An 18205-nucleotide genomic window follows, 5' to 3' on the forward strand; every position below is an offset into this window, starting at 1 on the left:
CTGCCATCCCACTCTCCCAAGCAGCACTCTTACAGTCCTCTGTGTGGGTCTTCTCCAGGCCGTTGCTGCCGGGACTCCCACAGTGTAGCTTCCGTTGCTGTCGGGACTCCCACAGTGGGTCCTCTCAGGCCGTTGCTGCCGGGACTTCCACAGTATATCTCCCGTTGCTGCCGGGACTCCCACAGTGTAGTTCCGGTTCCCACCTCTGGGTGGGTGCAGACGAGTCTTCTTTATGGCTGCGTCCTAGCCCCGCCGCTCGCAGATTGTATGGTATCCGCAGCCATTTGTAGCACAGCCACGGGGGGGATCTGCCTGCACCTCCATACCAACAGGTTTCTGGAGGTCCAGATGGCGTCCTTGATGGCTGCGAGAGTGAGCCAGTCCCTGGCAAAGTCGTTCTGAGACCTCATCGACCGACTCACCCCGTAAAGCACGTACTGTGCATCAGGGACCTCCCCTGCTGGCAAGTCCGGGAACTTTCCTAGTTGGTCGGCCATTGTCCACAAGACCTCGGCAGCGCTGCACTCACAAAAAAGGTGCCTCACCGATTCCTGGGCGCCACAGCCAGGTCGAGGGCACGTCGAAGTCGACGACATACCTCGGTGGTGCCTTACGGCTCTGACTGGGAGAACTTCATGAGCCACCATCCATGACAAGTCTCTTAGTCTGTTTGGGAGGGCAGGATGATTCACGTTTCTCCAAACCGTTGTAGGTTCGCCAAACGCAAGCCCCCGCACAGGGCTTACTGTTGCTCGCTCTTGCACAATAGCAATAAGGGCCCTGTGGTTTTGTAAATTGTGACATTCTTGTTTTTCCAAATCAAACTTCTTTAAAAAATCCCTAATAAACAGATGTGTTGGTGGCAAGTTAAATGAAACTGGAATCAAACGATTGTTTGGTACAAGCTTTAGCTTCCGCAAATATGAGCCCATCCAAAACCGGGTCATTGCTTGACTTTTCGGGTTGTTGGGTGGGCCCACAGCGTTTTGGAAGTGGAGAGAGACATATTTGCTTCCCAGGAAAAGCTGGAGGTCAGGTACTCCTTTTCCCCCTTTTTCCTTTTTCTTTTTCATTGTATCTCTTTTTATCCTTTCCCAGGACTTCCTTTCACTACACAACTCGAACTCGTTTGACTTGATTGATTTGCCGTTTCGTCTATACCGGATGTTTCCCATAAATGACAAATTTGTGTCTTTCCGTACATATTTTCTTGTACGTCGTACACGTCTTAAATTGCATAATATATGTACTTTGTACGGCAAAAACGTACAGGTTGACAGGTATGGAGTTGAATAAGTCACGTGCTAAACGGCTACATGATGCTCGTACGTCATTAATTAGGTCACAAAGCACGCTCTGATCTACGTTTGGCTGTGTCGTATTAAAGTTGACATGCACCGGGATGAGTGTTCATTTCTCATCTCTTTCATTTCTCATCTCTATTACCAAAAGAATTAAGAGCGCGTGACCGTCATTCGGAAAACTCAAGGGATCTAAAGCGAATTTGACTTCTGTCGCAGCACGAGGCTTAAATTAAAGTTTCTGATTGCTTGCAGCGGTTCAATTATGGAATGAGAGAATTCAACAATATGTGCGTACTGTAGAGTTCTTCCTATGCATTATTGTCCTTCCTCCCAACAGCGTTAAGTGCGACACCAGTTTAAATCTGAGCTAACCCCCAAAGCGTAACTAACTCCGTCCGAGCTTTTTGGATGTCTCTTGTGTGTCGCCTCAGGAAGAACACCCGTTTCTCACTTTGACGCTGATAACTGTCATGTGAGAGTGACACGTTCTGTACATCGTTTAACACACAAGCGGGGTAAGTTTGTTTTTATTCAAAGTTTATCATTTATCAAATGCATGTCACAGTTGGGATGTAAAGTCAACAATGTATGCAAACGTATCCTAATTTGAGTGATATTATGATGTCAAAAGTCGTATTTTCAACTACAGCATACCTACTGGGGGTGCCGAAATTTGCATCCCGTAGCGTAGAAATAAGCGAGAAAAGTAATGTTTATTTGAAGGGATGAACTATGCAAATATTTTTTTCTGAAGGAACCAAAGCACACACTTAAACACAAAAAAAGCATCAGATGTCGCTTTAAGGTAGATATCTAAAGACATAAATAGAATAACCGTTGGGAAATACAATTATTGACGTGTTACGTCTCGTTTGACGATGAGAATAAATCAAACACGTTCGTCTCCTGTTAATCTGTTGATGTTTTGATAGTTCATATCAGCATAATATGCTTTATGGTAGAGTGCATAACAGTTTCAATACGAGCAATTTGAGTAGGAGAAGGCAAAATAAACACGTTACCTGCTCAAAAGTGATTTATATACGGTGTGCATTACCGTTCGATTAGATTCAGAAAAAATACAAGACGGAATGGTTTGAGTTGTATTACATTCCCAACAAATGCAAGACGAAGTGGGGTTTGTTATATGTTCGCAATTAAATTCCCCCAAAGTGAAATAAAAGTGAGACAAAACGAGGTCAGAGTGGTTATAGTGACGCTACGGGATGCAAATTTCGGCAGGGGTGCATTTCTCGGCATAACACCGGCAGTCTACTGTGGTTCTTTATAGCCAAGCTAACTTTTTGAATGAGTGACCTTAAAGCTTAAGAATTGTGAATTGAACTTCTTGCTACCTATTCTAATAGTATCGCCGTGCAGTTGGTGTGACTAAGCAACGTGTGTTCTGCATATGATTCCGTCAGATAAAGATTCGCCTACTTGTTATAACACCCTCTTGATCAAGTTTAACGTTTGCATTTCAAACCATTGTATTAATATTTGTTCTACACACTGGAAGAATATTCTGAACTCTTGATAATATGCAACGTCACTTTTCTTTAGTGACCGGTGTTGAGCATGGTACTTTAAAAAAGTAATTAGTTATATTTACTCATTACTTCTTCAGAAAAGTAACTGAGTTATTCACTGAATTATTCTATATATAAACCTAACTAGTTACTAGCAGTGTCTGAAACTCATGACAAAAAGTTACGGGACACAAGGGCAGACAACTCTGAAAAGTTGCCTGCCCAGCCATAAAGTTGCCTGACCCATTTTTCACAACTTGAAACGCAATAAGACGACTAATCGCAAAAAAAAAACATTGTTGCAAAGTATTAAGGATTGATAACTAGAATTTATAACAGAACAGCACTTGAAAATTAAGTTTATTATAAGTCTACTTATAACATTCATTGCATGTTTATGACATCGCTGTTTTACATCTGCCATCAGTATGTACCTGTATCTGCTACAAGCTCCTCTGTCCACAATGCTTTTAATGTACGTTTACATTTTTAGCGTCATAGATTTTGTTAGCTTCTTTTGAATCTTTCTTCTGGGGCTGATTCCTAACCACTTCTCAGTTTTTCTTGTGGTCTCTGTGCGTCTACTTTGGAAAATGATATGCAAATGCACGACTTTATAACGCTCGAGAGTCCGGAAGCGCAAAGTTATTCGATGCAGGCTTCTGATTGTCTGCCGAGTATGCAAATTGCCAAACAAACCGAAATTTCCAAAATGAATAAAGATTTCAAAATCTGAATAAAGCAAAGGTTTGATTTTGGAGTGGAAAAAAAAACGAAAGATTATTTTTTTTTTTACTTGAAAAAGATGTCGGCCACCCGGGCGGAGACGTTTTGTAAGTTGTACGCCCGAAGATGCACGCCCCGGGCGTCCATGCAGACGTTGTTTCGGACACTGTTACTAGGAAAAGTAACTATTTCAGTTACCAAAAAACTAAGTTGTATGTCATCGAATTTGAAATGTTTTGAACAAATACCAAAACTTCAGATCAGGGGATGGTGTAGTTGTGGCCTGTGCAGTTTTTTAAGACATTTTGTCTTTGAGGGTTATACAAATAAATCTGACTTGACTTGACTCAACACCTCGGTGATTTCCTTGACTGACGTTAACTTCAAGAGATTGGAATTCCGACGATTTTATTTAATTTTTTTATTTATTCCACTCACTAAAAAGAGCCGTCTTATGGGTCCCAAACAGCTCTTCAGGTTATTTTTGATTTTTAAACCCCTACATCAGTGTTTTTCAACCTTTTTTGACACAAGGCAAACTTATTTTCATGAAAAAAATTTGAGGCACACCGTCTGTAGAAAATGTTTAAAGATGAAATGCCAGTACCAGTTTCATGTTGTTGATTTTTTTTTTACTTAAATGATCATGTTGCCAAAAATGACAGTATAAAGTATAAGCACTTTGAGGACTGATTGTAAAGGGCTGTGTAAATAAAGTACTGTACAGTTACCATTAACATTTTTATCATCATTTGTGGTCACCGTGGGTCAGGAGGTAAACCAATTTATTCATTCTGGTTAATAATTTTGCTGTGATTTGGGATTTTATTATATGTTTTATCTGTTAGTTAAGTTTAGCTATATTTTATTCTGTTTCCTCATGTTGAGGTTTTTGAGTTTTTCTTGCTCTCATGTAGATTTTAGATCAGGGGATGTTGTAAAAATAGTCTGTGGTTTGCAATAATCTGTGGTCTGTTCAGCCTTTTGAGACTTTGTGATTAATGGCTGTACATATAAACATGACTTGACTTGACTTTTTTTAGAAAACAAACTGAAAATGAGTAAAAATGATTTTCTAGTAATACAAAACGTGATTGAATACATTCTAACTTTTTTCAATCTTTTGGGGGAGATTATCAAGATATTTAAATTATAATTTTAACTTACATTTCTTTCATTATTTTCTGTTGGTCAATGGATATTTGTACCTGTTGTGTCTCATGTTCAGAGAAATACTTTTTAAAGAGAGAGAAAGTAAAGGCTGCCACTTACCGGTGTGGATGAATGTTACAGTTGGATGATTAATGGCAAAAAGCTATGTTTTATTTAAATACTAATAAAACAAGAATAGAATAATAAAATTGGGCAATTTCCTGTGGTGACACTAGACAAGGTCCTATGGCACACTAATGTGCCCCCGGCACACTGGTTGAAAAACACTGCTCTACATGACCAAATATTATGTAACATAATGCACAGAATAACTATGATTAAAAAGGGGGAACCATGAAGAGAAAAACAAAGACAAAAAGCAAAAATACACTAACAAAATGAAAAAGATGTATAAAAAGGAAAAAAAAAGAACAAACTTTTGATGATTTCGCTCATGTATGTCAGTTTATATTATTTGGACCTTATTTGGAAATGGTGATAACCTAGCCATTTTTGAGTATTTTTGACTTCAGATTACTCGGGTTGAGTGGATGTTTTAGTAATTACGTTATTATCAATTACGTTATTAGCAATTTTTATTTATTTTCAGATTTTCATCTGAGGATCTTTTGAAACAAAGTTTTCTGTCTGGGGGCGGCAGTAGCTCAGGAGGTAGAGCGCTCGTCTTGGGATCCCAGTTCAAATCCCGGCTTGTCCGTGTTACATGTCGAAGTGTCCTTGGGTAAAACACTGAAGCCCTAATACCCCCAATAAGCAGGTTAGCGTCTTACATGGCTGCAATTAAAGGCCGCTATTGGGAAATGTGAAGCACACTGTAAAGCGCTTTGGGAAGTCATTGACTTGAAAAGCGCTATATAAATGCAGATCATTTCATTTCATTTCTTGAGGGTCATTCCATGTCAAATCACTAAATGGATTACACCTAGCCCATTTTGATTTTCATGAAACCTGGTGTCATTGATGATGGTAATTGGGAAAATAGAATTATTTTTGGTCAATCAAAGCTGTAGTGGCAAGCTAAGGAACACGGAATTTGGTAAATTTCTGTTTTTTACAAATTTTTATACAAGGAAAAAACTGGGACAGATGCATATTCCCCCTACCATTTGAAAATCACCCGTTTTTCGAAATTGTTTTGCATTTTTTGACCGCTTTTAAGGTTCAAGAAACTTCTGTCTGTCCTGTCCTGCCTTTTTATGGAGAAATGAAGATAAATGTGTTTCATATGATAGTCATATTAAAAGGTAATGCCTAAACTCTAATAAACTTTCAAATGGCAGCTTAAGTCTGCAGTCTAAGGCTTTATTGATTTTATGACTATATCCATTTTTTGAGCCAAACTGCATGTTAATTAATGCTTCTATAGATTTATACTGTTTAAATATCTTTTTCCATTTTTATTGAAATTATTTCATGACACAATATCCTCTTATACCTGCGCTTCTTTATGGTGAAACATGGTAATAATAGCTAAAACGGAGGAAAGAAAAAGGGCTCAGTCTGTTAAACGGCAGCATTTATTACGCTTACCCTGGGATTTTGCTCTTTTGTGATGGTTGCTGTAGTTGTTTTATTAAAGACTTAACTAACATTCAGCTGGTTGTTATTCTCTTAAGCATTGTTCCCTCTTGGATTTATTCACCTTTGAGCAAATCTGAAAACCCAAAAAGTCTTGCAGTGCTATGTTTTCATAGTCCATATTTGTGTTTTTTATAAATCAGATGCAGAGGTCGGTTGCCCCTCAGAGCTTTGGAAAGCACTCGGGCACGGTGAAAAGAAAAAGATGGGGAGGTCTGAGACGGCGCTGGGAGCTTTTCGGCTTATTCGAGATCGATCAGCAACACGAGTTCTACAAACTGACCTGCATGATCAAGGAGGGATTGTTTTCATCTATACAGACTACCATTGACCAACCACCTACAGTGAGTATTGGCCATCACATGCCGTCATGCTTTTTAACCTGACCCGCTAAATGTTCAAAATATAAAATATGTAAAATAGTTAACAAGTATTTTCTGACAATATGGTACAACTGAGCAATGATTTGCATAGTGCATTCTGATAGGTTAAACAATCTCCACTTCTTCACCTATGCGTAAATAATGTAGCCAACGGCACAATCAGAAAACAAAGTACTTCAACAAAATACTATACAAGCTCATTTACATAAGTATACGTGTTAAACAAAGAGGTGATTGACCCACAGGTGAAAAAGACCCAGCGGTGTCCAAACCTTTTAGAAAGCAGGCCACATTTGGTAAGCTGAAAATGTGTGAGGGCCAACTATTAAGCCTGGCATTTTTGAACAGTCTTTAATAAATTCACCCTCGTAGCTCGCCTTTGTAGCATTTTAATTTGACTCGCAGAACTCGTGAAAAAGCACTGCTGTGTCGTAAAAACAGCTTCCAGTTGTTTTACCTTTTCACTGCGTTCGTTTCCAGTTATCTTTTGTAGTCAGCATGTTTCGATTGGCATTGCTTCTTAATATTATATTTTTTGAAAACAGCAACCATCTCTTGAAAAATTAGGCAGACCTAGTTGTTTCGGATTTTGGTGTAAAAATACTCCAATTTCCACCTGTCCTGGAAGCGGCAGCCCTTTACAGTCAACTTTACTTGTTTTTATTTACAGTCGCCATGTCTGGAATGGGGTGGCCTTAAATTCTCACAGAAATTCACGCACAAGGTAGCTAAAGAGCTACTGACATCCATCCATCCATTGTCTGCACCGCTTATCGTCAGTAGGGTTGCGGGGGTGCTGGAGCCCATCCCAGCTGTTTTCTGGTAGTGGGAACTGGTTGCCAGCCAGTTGAGAGCACACAGGGACAGACAATTCCCACGCTCATTCACACTTATGGACAATTTGGACCGGCCAATTAACCTGAGATGCATGTTTTTGGAATGTGGGAGGAGAACATGCAAACTCCACACAGGAAGTGCGATCTCATGACCTCAGAACTGTGCCGCATACGTGCTAACCACTGCGCCGCCGTACTGCCCGCTACTGACATCTGGTGAAAGGGTGGTTTTTAAAAAAAACAGTTTACAAATTTATTTTTTAACGCGGTCAACATTACTGGTCGTGGGCCAACAAAAATTTTATCACGTGCTGTACCTGGCACCCGGGCCTCTCTTAGTTTAAAGCAAGCAGGTACATTCAGAATGAACCATGCAAATCAGTGTTTCTTGCTCCGTAAAAAGGTGAGAGAATGACATAAGCTCGAATGCTTTTTTGTATGTCAACACCAGCACTGGTTGTCTCTGCGCCCACACGGGTGTGATCTGGGTTCAATTCCCATTGCATACAATGTTTTGCGATTTTGATCAACGATACTCATTGACTGGTCTATGATTGCACTTTCATATGCGGCAAGTGTAAAAAGAGCCAAACAGATATACAGGAAAAGACGTGGTAGCTCTTACTAGAGTCTCAATTTCATGCGCCTTGGAGTCCGGTGTGCCTCATGTATGGAAATTAATATGACAAAAGATTACATTTTGTGCTATATCATCCAGTGCGCCCTACAGTAAGGAAACTACAGTACTACTAATAAATGAAATGAAATGATCTGCATTTATATAGTGCTTTTCAAGTCAAGACTTCCCAAAGTGCTTTACAGTGTGCTTCACATTTCCCAATAGCGGCCGTGCAGCCATGTAAGGCACTAACCTGCATATTGGGGGTATTAGGGGTTCAGTGTCTTACCCAAGGACACTTCGACATGTAACAAGGAGGAGCCGGGATTCGAACTGCGATCTCTTGATCCCAAGACGAGCGCTCTACCTCCAGAGCCACTAACTGTAGGTTAATAATTCTACATTTATTTTACATAATATGTGCCGCACATACAGGGAGCATAATTGTCTGCCATCTTGCTGCTACGGGTACCGAATAACCTCATAATGGTTTGGCAAAAAATGAAGTAAAATGGTGCGTTTTATTCAATTCCATACTATGCAAAAAACAAAAAGGTAAAATATTTCCCCCCTAAAAAAGAAAAAAATACCCTTCAAATATGCCCCTTTTTAATATTTTGCACTGGATTGACTTTGTACAAATGAATTTTGTCAGAATTTGGAACTCAGTCCCTTAAATTCAAGGCAGTTTCCATACTAACAATACTGAACCAAAAGTCAGACTCGACACACTGTTGTGTGCTTCCACGTCGCAGGTAATCCTAGTGGAGCACAGCCTGCTGATGCTGCAGAAAGTTTCATGGCTGTTTTTTTCTGTTGAGTAGTTGAGAGTCTAACAAAAACAATGCATACCACAAGCCCATAAAGTGGACACAAGACTAAACAATATAAATGATAGGATGGTTTCAGAGAAAAACATTGTATTGTATTTTGTTTATTTTTCTTTTTAATATTGTTGCAACAGACATCATATCACAAAGTGAACAAATCCCCTGAAAAGAAAAAAACACATGACAGGTTGAAGCCAAAGGCTTATGAGGGACCAGTCCCCAAAATAGATTTGGACGTTTTTTTCTATCAATCATTTGAACATCGTGGGCAGGGGACACCCTGAACTGGTTATTCATTTGAACAAATTATCATTATTTTACAGTCATCAGTTAATTCATTTAAAAATTATCACATAGTTTGAATCACAATATATACAGTACAGTGGAACCTCGGTTCTCGACCATAATCCGTTCCAGAACCCTTTTCGAAAACCGATTTGTTTGATCACCGAAATAATTTTTCCCATTAAAAATAATGTAAACCGAGGTTACACTGTATTTGACAATTTGTGAGTTTTTGTTTTGCTCTTTATTTGTTTTTTTTTTTTCACATCATTCTCCCTATTTTATAACAACAATATAATGCGTCAAAGACAATTTGGCATTATCCATGATTTTTTTAAAATAGGTTTTGATGTAAAAACAATTAGAACAATGTCTGCCATTAAGTCATCTTGTAGAAGGTATAACACATAAATTAGACAACAAGTTATTTTTGTTGGTACAGTGGAACTCCGTTTTTTGAATGCCTCTCAGTTCTTACAAATCGGATTCCGACCAAAAATTTGGAGAAAGTCTTGCTTCGCTGTTAGGTCAAAAAATCGGAGTTCGAACGCCGTTAATGCGTGAGTGCGTACGCTAGGGTGCGATGCTGAGCGGCGTACGGGTGTTTAAGTCAGTGCAAGCAGCAAAGTTCCTACAGGTGAAAAAAGAAAAGTAGTGCGTACAACTATTGCATTTAAGAAATAAATAATAGCAAAATATCAAGGAGGTGTGCGAGCGCCTTCTGCTGACCACCACAAAGGTAAGAAATCCTATTCATAAGATTACGATAACGCGAACGTACGACTAGCCTGGGTTAGCTTCATGTGGGTGTTGGAACGGAGCCCAACTTTCAGGGTGTTGGAACGAGGCCCCTTTTCAATGAACCACTCACCACTTGTGGAGACCAGGGTGCTAAATGACTTGTAAACGACCTGATTTTTTTATTTTTACACGTTCATGTTAGCGTAATCTTTCGTACGGAAGATTACGATAAAGCGAACGTACGATTAGCCTGGTTTAGCTTTATGTTTACGTTAAACATTCATGGTAAACATTCAGGTTGTTGGAACTGATCAAAACGATTTACATTATTTTTAATGGGAAAAATGATTTCCGTGATCGAACAAATCGGTTTTCGAACAGGGCTCTGGAACGGATTATGGTCGAGAACCGAAGAGGTTCCACTGTATATTCGTATACTTAAGGAAAGCACTTGACACAATAAATCACAATATACTACTCCAAAAAAGTGACACCACTATGGAACACAAGGAAGTTGCTTATTACTGGGTTAACTCATCGTTTAAATACAGTAGATCTCCATCCATACAGATTGGTGACATCAATTCAGGTCTTATGAGCATCAGATGTGGAGTCCCGCAGGGGTCTGTGTTAGGACTTTATTTTATTGTACATAGATGACTTGTGTTATGTATAATTGAAATAAAAATACACGTTATTTTCTGACGACAAAAGAATATTAGCCTCAGGTACCAATTTACGAGAATTGCAGGCAGGAATGATGGTAGAACTCAACAAAGTCAAGAAATGGTTTGATTAAAAACAAAGTATCCATAAATGCATAAAAGTAATGATGTTTGAGAGATTAAAAAAATGAATTGAAATACAAATCGAGATAGGCAATGTTCAAAAAGAAAAAGTTAATGGGTTTGCGTTTCTCAGAGCGATTCTTTGCCATGTGTTAGCTGAAACCCCATACGCAGTGAAGAAAATAAGTATTTGAACACCCTGCTAATTTGCTATTTCTCCCACTTAGAAATCATGGAGGGGTCTGAAATGTTCATCCTAGGTGCATGTCCACTGTGAGAAAGATAAACTAAAAAGAAAAATCCAGAAATCACAGGGCATGTATTCTTAACAATTTATTTGTGTAATACAGCTGCAAATAATTAGGCATCAACTCACATCAAACAGCCAACATTTGTTTTTCCTACAGAGCAGACACTCATCATCTAAGGCAGGGGTCTCAAACTCAATTTACTCTGGGGGCACTGGAACTAGGGTCTGTGTGAGTTTGAGCCGCATAGGGTTTTCAAAGCCAGAAACTCACCACCTCATACATTTAAAATGCATCCAATGTTGTCTGAGCTTCAGTTAAACACCATTGACTATCACCTTGCACACTCTGCCAGCCACTCGTTCTGCATTTCAATTTGAATAAGATATGTTGTGATAAGTTTGCGAAAAAATGATTGAGTTAGATAATTTGGTGAAACTTTGAGTCTGTAATATGTGCTCACTGCGTGAGTCTAACCAGGAAGTAGCTAACCATTGATCTCAAACATTAGTGCAGTGTTCGGTAATTACGGGAATTGCCGTACTGTGTCGTTGGAAATTATCCAATTTGAATGCCTGTGCAGTCTAGCATAAGCCATCTTTCATTCGGATATCCTTTCACCGGGGATGCAACGGCACTGACTAGTGGTGTTCCGTGGGATTTTTTTTCCAGCGAAAAAAATGTGCCTTAGCTCTAAAAAGGTAGAAAAACACTGTATTAGTGAGTACATTTTGAGTACTGCCTCAATAGTTATCAAAGATACAGCGTCAATTTCGAACTTGCGCGGGTCGCTCTAACACTAAGCTTTCATTATGTCAAGGGGCCCAAAACTAATAGCCTCAAGGCCACAAATGGCCCTCTGCCCGCAAGTTCGAGATCCTTGATTTAAGGCTTATACTTTACAGAATTTTTAAGTGTGATATTTTCGTTTAACATTGTGCCACCCAAAAATAATTTCCTCCATGGAGTTACAGTAAGACCTCGGTTATCGCGGTTAATGGGGACCAAAACCACCCGCGATAAGTGAAAAGTAGCGGCGCACCTTCCAAAAAACAAAAAAAACAAAAACAAAACAAAAAAACCCAAAAACAAAACAAAAAAAAACGTTTTTTTTATTTATTTATTTTTGTTTGTTTTTTTTGTTTGTTTTTTTAAATTACCATATTTTCCGCACTATAGGGCGCACCCCCCAAAAAATTGTTTTTGGTCCTACATCTTCTATAGATAAGGCTGGGATTCAAACTGCGATAGTGGCTTTTTTTCGTTTTCATTGCAGTATCGAAGGAAACGGCGAGCTTCTCTTTTTAACAACACATTTACTCTAGATAAAGAACACCAGTTTGATGTCTTTCAGATCAGCTTAAAACACACATCTATTCTATAGCATATGAATAACCTATATTTTATGTTGACAATATCTGTGTATTATTTGTTATTTCAACATCCATTACAGCCTGTTCATCCTGGAAGGGGGATTACCTCATGTGTGGTCCCTTCTTAATTTTTTTTCTTTTTCCTCATGTTGAGGTTTTTGAGTTTTTCCTTGCCCTCATGGTTTTCGATCAGGGGATGGTGTAATAAGTCTGTGGTTTGCAATAATGTGTTGTCTGCGCAGCCCTTTGAGGCTCTTTGTGTTTAAATAAACATGAATTGATTTGACATGGCCCGTAAGCCATAGTTTCCGATCCCTGCCTCATTTCATTTCATTTTTTTGTGCAAATATTCAGTTCTTTCTTTTTCTTGAAAAAGTCACAAACAAAAAACACCATAACAATGATCAAGATCATCTTTTAAGCTCTTGTGTACTTCTTTGTTGCCTTAAGATCAAAGCACTTTTTTAAACACTTTGTTTATCCCGTTTTAGACCCAATTGGTTGAAGATGATTTCATTGCAGAGTACACTAAGACTCATGAGGTAGGTGGCTGTTGATTCTCTCACTCACATTAATGACTTCAACTCGCCAACTTGAATGTGTTCATGTAGGGTTTTACAATGGAGACGTTTGCCGGCCCAGTGTTTGCAAATCTACGAGGAACTTTAGGCATAACCGAACTAGAGTACCAGCAGTCCCTCTGTTCTGACAAGTGCTATCTTAAGTTCATCAGCAACTCCAAAAGCAAGGCTGACTTCTTCCTCACGTAAGTCACCCAAAATTCTTACTCACAAGCTCTTTTCATCATTGGACTGTTCAATCATCCGTCAAATAATAATAAAGAAACAGATTTAGGGTAAAGATGCCAAGATAAGGAATTAGGACGGTATATGTTAATTATCTTAGCCGAAATTAGTCTCAAATCCATAATATGAAAGCAAGTTAAATTTACCTCAGCTCAGTTACTATGATTAATTCTTTACAGCCAGGCTGCTACAGACTAGGCTAACATTATCCCCAGAGAAACAACTGACACTTTAACTGTCAATCATGTTACAAATTAATGGGTTTTATAGCATTCCCACGGGCTTTGTCTATATCTATTGTCGTTTTATAAACTCTGTTGACTGTATAATTGCAACATATTATTCTATAGTCAAGTCAACTTATACCGTCATTCATGATGTAAATTTGTTGCTGTTTGGCCATGCGTTTTATTGTCATGCTAATTAAGAATGCTGGACAGATTGCAAACATAGTTTTGGTGAATATAAAAAGGACACAAATATGGTATCAATGAAGTCTTTCAATAACTGAGTCTGGTTTCTCATCTCATTAGCTGCACCGCTTATCCTCATTAGGGTCGCGGGGGTGTTGGAGCCCATCCCAGCATTCATCGGGCAGTGGGCAGGGGACACCCTGAACTGGTTGCCAGCCAATTGCAGGGCACACAGGGACAGACAACTCGCTCGCTCATTCACATCTAGAGACAATTTTGGGCCGGCCAATCCACCTGAAATGCATGTCTTTGGCATGTGGGAGGAAACCGGAGTGCCCGGAGGAAACCCACGCAAGCACGGGGAGAACATACAAACTCCGCACAGGAAGTCCGGTAGCTGGATTTGAACCCACATAGGAGGTTCCCAAGACCTTAGAGCTGTGCCGCACACGCGCTAACCACTGCGCCGCCGTGCTGCCCAGTCTGGTTTCTTTGTGTCTAAAAACTAGACTGAAAAATACTCCTTCGGAAAGAAGTTTACAAACCTGAAAAGTTTCACTATGCATTCTGACATATGATGTGCAATTTTAAGCAGCTCTTTGTTTGATTTTTAAATAACTAGCTTCGTCCCCAATGGGATGGTGTTTTACTGTTTTTACCAACAAATGTAGAAACTTGAAAAGGGTGATATGGCTAAGCTCCTCTTTTGTGGGTTTTTATTTCAGGAATGATAAACGTTTCTTTCTGAAGACCCAGAACAAGCGGGAAATCCGATTCCTGCTAGACAACCTGAAAAACTACGTGGTACATTTTCAGAAATACCCACATTCTCTTCTTGTGAAGTTCCTAGGTATGCATACTTACACAAATACACACACTTGAAGGCACCCTTGGTCCCGATTTCTCGTCCTGCTATTGCTGCATTTTTTAAAAATCTATTTTACTTTGGTCTTACATTATCATATTTTGGGAGTATTGATTGGAATCTTTGTGTGCCTCACGATACCATTCGGCGGTTATGAATTTTGGCCAAATCTTCTTTGCAAAACTGAAGTCTGCCATATTGGAGGGTTTTCTAGTGTGAACACCCTGTTTGAAGTCACACCAAAGCATCTCAATTGGATCTAAATCCGGGCTTTGACTCGGCCACTCCAGAACTTTTGTTTTTGTTTTTTTTGAGCCAATCAGTGGTGGACTTTCTGGTGTCCTTTATACCATTGGCCTGCCCTTGAGGGATAGGGCAAGAACTGATGGCCATACGTTCTCCTTCAGGGTCTTCTTGTAAACACCAGAATTTAATCTTCTGTCAACCAAATCAAGTTGTCGTGGTCCTCAGGCAGCAAAGCAGCCCCAGACCATCACACTGTCGCCATTAAAGGGAGTGCAGAATTATTAGGCAAGTTGTATTTTTGAGGATTAATTTTATTATTGAACAACAACCATGTTCTTAATGAACCCAAAAGTCTCATTAATATCAAAGCTGAATATTTTGGAAGTTGGAGTGGGGCTTTTTTAGTTTTAGCTATTTTAGGAGGATATCTGTCACCGCTTTTCTTTGAAGTTTAGCGGAGATCTGAGTGCCTGTTGGGACTTCTATTGTCGCCAGGATAGACGAAACGTGGAGATGCTGCCAGTCACATACGGCTGCGTTGTGGCTAACAGGTTCGCGAACCTTCCCGACGACGACCTGTTGGAATTCATGAACGAGGCTGACAGAAACACACATCTTGCACATCTGGTTAGCTACTCTTCTTGCACTATCGGCACTATGGTAAAATACTATACGTAGCCAAAATACAATACAACATTATTTATATCTGTACATTCAAGGAAACTGTGGGGGTCAGATGCATCGACATTTCGTTCTGTATACACGTGTACTAGAATGACAATAAAGTAGATCTGAATCTGAATCTGAATCTGAAAGACGAATAAGACTAAAGAAAATGACGAAAACAGGGCTAAAACCAAGCAGAAGAAACACGAACAGAAGGAATCCCTGAGGGATAAAGTTTCCGAGCCACTAGTCTGTGTCGAAGGAGAAGGAAGAGGAAAGATGACACGAGTCCCCAAGATGGCTGTCAGTAGAGAGCACCCAAAGAGCAGGCTGAGGACATGGAGGAGGAAGGTCCTTTTTTCCGGCGGTCTATGAATGACATCACCTCCCTATTGGACATCAACTTTGGTACTCTGGGATGCCCATTTCGATACGGGATAGGCAGGGAGGTTCGTATTATTCCCATTGTAGCCAAACCCACGATGGAAAAGGTGGGTGAATCTGTCCCCGACCCAGACAACCCTGAAGACTTTCCGCCATTAATAGCAGGCACATGAATGTTTATTCTACATGTAGTTGTTATGGGTGAAACTGTTTCACTAGATGTTGGTTAAAAACTTTTCACAGGCTGGTGTTGTTTCCTGCTGGGACTTGATTCCCATTCACTGTCACTCATCTTATAATAACATTTGCATTTTAACAAGATACTTTTAACAAGAGATCGTATAGTGGATTTTTAACGTTTACAATGAATTCAACATGTTTTTCTTTACTCTGAATTTCAACCAACATCATCCTTTTTTTAATGTATATGAAAAATAAGAATAAAAACAATAATGAGTATAAAAATGGGTACAATTTACCTGCAAATGGATGAGTCACAACTTTAGCTTTTTCTGCTGGGTCTGATCTCTTTGTAGTACTCTGGGAAAACTGACAACAAAGCATATCAAAGAGCTTTCTTTTCACTTTACAGAAAATACATTTTAGAATATCACAATACATCTGTGTGTGCAGGTGACTATTACTGTGCATAATTATTAGGCAACTTAACAAAAAACAAATGTATACCCATTTCAAATATTTATTTTCATCAGGGAAACCAATATAACAGCTCAACATTCACAAATATACATTTCTGACATTCAAAAACAAAACAAAAACAAATCAGTGACCAATATAGCACCTTTCTTTGCAAGGACACTCAAAAGCCTGCCATCCATGGATTCTGTCAGTGCTTTGATCTGTTCACGATCAACATTGCGTGCAGCAGCAACCACAGCCTCCCAGACACTGTTCAGAGAGGTGTACTGTTTTCCCTCCTTGTAAATCTCACATTTGATGAGGGACCACAGGTTCTCTATGGGGTTCAGATCAGGTGAACAAGGAGGCCATGTCATTAGTTTTTCTTCTTTTAGACCCTTTCTTGCCAGCCACGCTGTGGAGTACTTGGATGCGTGTGATGGAGCATTGTCCTGCATGAAAATCGTGTTTTTCTTGAAGGATGCGGACTTCTTCCTGTACCACTGCTTGAAGAAGGTGTCTTCCAGAAGCTGGCAGTAGGACTGGGAGTTGAGCTTGAGTCCATCCTCAACCCGAAAAGGCCCCACAAGCTCATCTTTGATGATACCAGCCCATACCAGTACCCCACCTCCACCTTGCTGGCATCTGAGGCGGACTGGAGCTCTCTGCCTTTTACCGATCCATCCACGGGCCCATCCATCTGGCCTATCAAGACTCACTCTCATTACATCAGTCCATAAAACCTTAGAAAAATCCGTCTTGAGATTTTTCTTGGCCCAGTCTTGACGTTTCAGCTTGTGTGTCTTGTTCAGTGGTGGTCGTTTTTCAGCCTTTCTTACCTTGGCCATGTCTCTGAGTATTGCACACCTTGTGCTTTTGGGCACTCCAGTGATGTTGCAGCTCTGAAATATGGCAAAACTGGTGGCAAGTGGCATCTTGGCAGCTGTACGCTTGACTTTTCTCAGTTCACGGGCAGTTATTTTGCGCCTTGGTTTTTCTACACGCTTCTTGCGACCCTGTTGAATATTTTGAATGTAACGCTTGATTGTTCGATGATCACGCTTCAGAAGCTTGGCAATTTTAAGAGTGCTGCATCCCTCTGCAAGATATCTCACTATTTTTGACTTTTCAGAGCCTGTCAAGTCCCTCTTCTGCCCCATTTTGCCAAAGGAAAGGAAGTTGCCTAATAATTATGCACACCTGATATAGGGTGTTGATGTCATTAGACCACAGCCCTTCTCATTACAGAGATGCACATCACCTGATATGCTTAATTGGTAGTAGGCTTTCGAGCCTATACAGCTTGGAGTAAGACAACATGCATAAAGAGGATGATTTGGTCAAAATACTCATTTGCCTAATAATTCTGCACTCCCTGTATGCTTTACTGTTGACATCATGTTGTTTGTGTCAAACACTGCTTCATTTTTTACACCAGATTTAATGGGCTGCACAGCTTTCGAAATTTTCAATTTCTAACTCATAAGTCCACAAAATGTTTCTACAAGATGCTTTTTGGCAAGTGTGAGACAATTCTTCATGTTCTTTTTTGTCAGCAGTGGTTTACACCTGGGAACTCTTCATGATGCCATTTTTGGCTACTGTTCTTATAGTGGAGTCACGAACACTGGCCTCAACTGGGCTTTATTTCTGCTCTTTATTTCTGCTTCAGGACCAGGCTAACTTGCTATGTTTGATGTAATATATAATTGTGGTGTTTATCAGAAGATCCCAAAAGAGAATGTCCATCCAACAGCCCATGCCCTCAAACTC

At 39.8% G+C, this 18205-nt stretch overlaps 1 protein-coding gene across 3 annotated transcripts in view; it reads left to right on the top strand.

The window, feature by feature from the left end:
- Window positions 1–1345: 1345 nt before the first annotated feature.
- Window positions 1346–18205, top strand: part of pip5kl1 (phosphatidylinositol-4-phosphate 5-kinase-like 1) — a 32033-nt gene continuing 15173 nt past the window's right edge. The window contains exons 1-6 of one of the 3 annotated variants that reach the window (XM_088355965.1): window positions 1346–1591; window positions 1736–1819; window positions 6454–6654; window positions 12905–12955; window positions 13025–13179; window positions 14358–14482. In XM_088355965.1, the coding sequence (XP_088212091.1) occupies window positions 6454–6654; window positions 12905–12955; window positions 13025–13179; window positions 14358–14482 (532 nt within the window). In that variant the 5' untranslated portion in view covers window positions 1346–1591; window positions 1736–1819. Of the gene's footprint in view, window positions 1820–5353; window positions 5490–6453; window positions 6655–12904; window positions 12956–13024; window positions 13180–14357; window positions 14483–18205 lie in introns of those variants that run through there. The other 2 variants (XM_088355964.1, XM_088355966.1) reach the window with 2 other exon arrangements.

The sequence above is a fragment of the Urocampus carinirostris genome, chromosome 16 (genome assembly GCF_059441175.1).
Source record: "Urocampus carinirostris isolate Australia breed hairy pipefish chromosome 16, RoL_Ucar_1.0, whole genome shotgun sequence".
In the NCBI taxonomy this organism is placed as follows: domain Eukaryota; kingdom Metazoa; phylum Chordata; class Actinopteri; order Syngnathiformes; family Syngnathidae; genus Urocampus; species Urocampus carinirostris.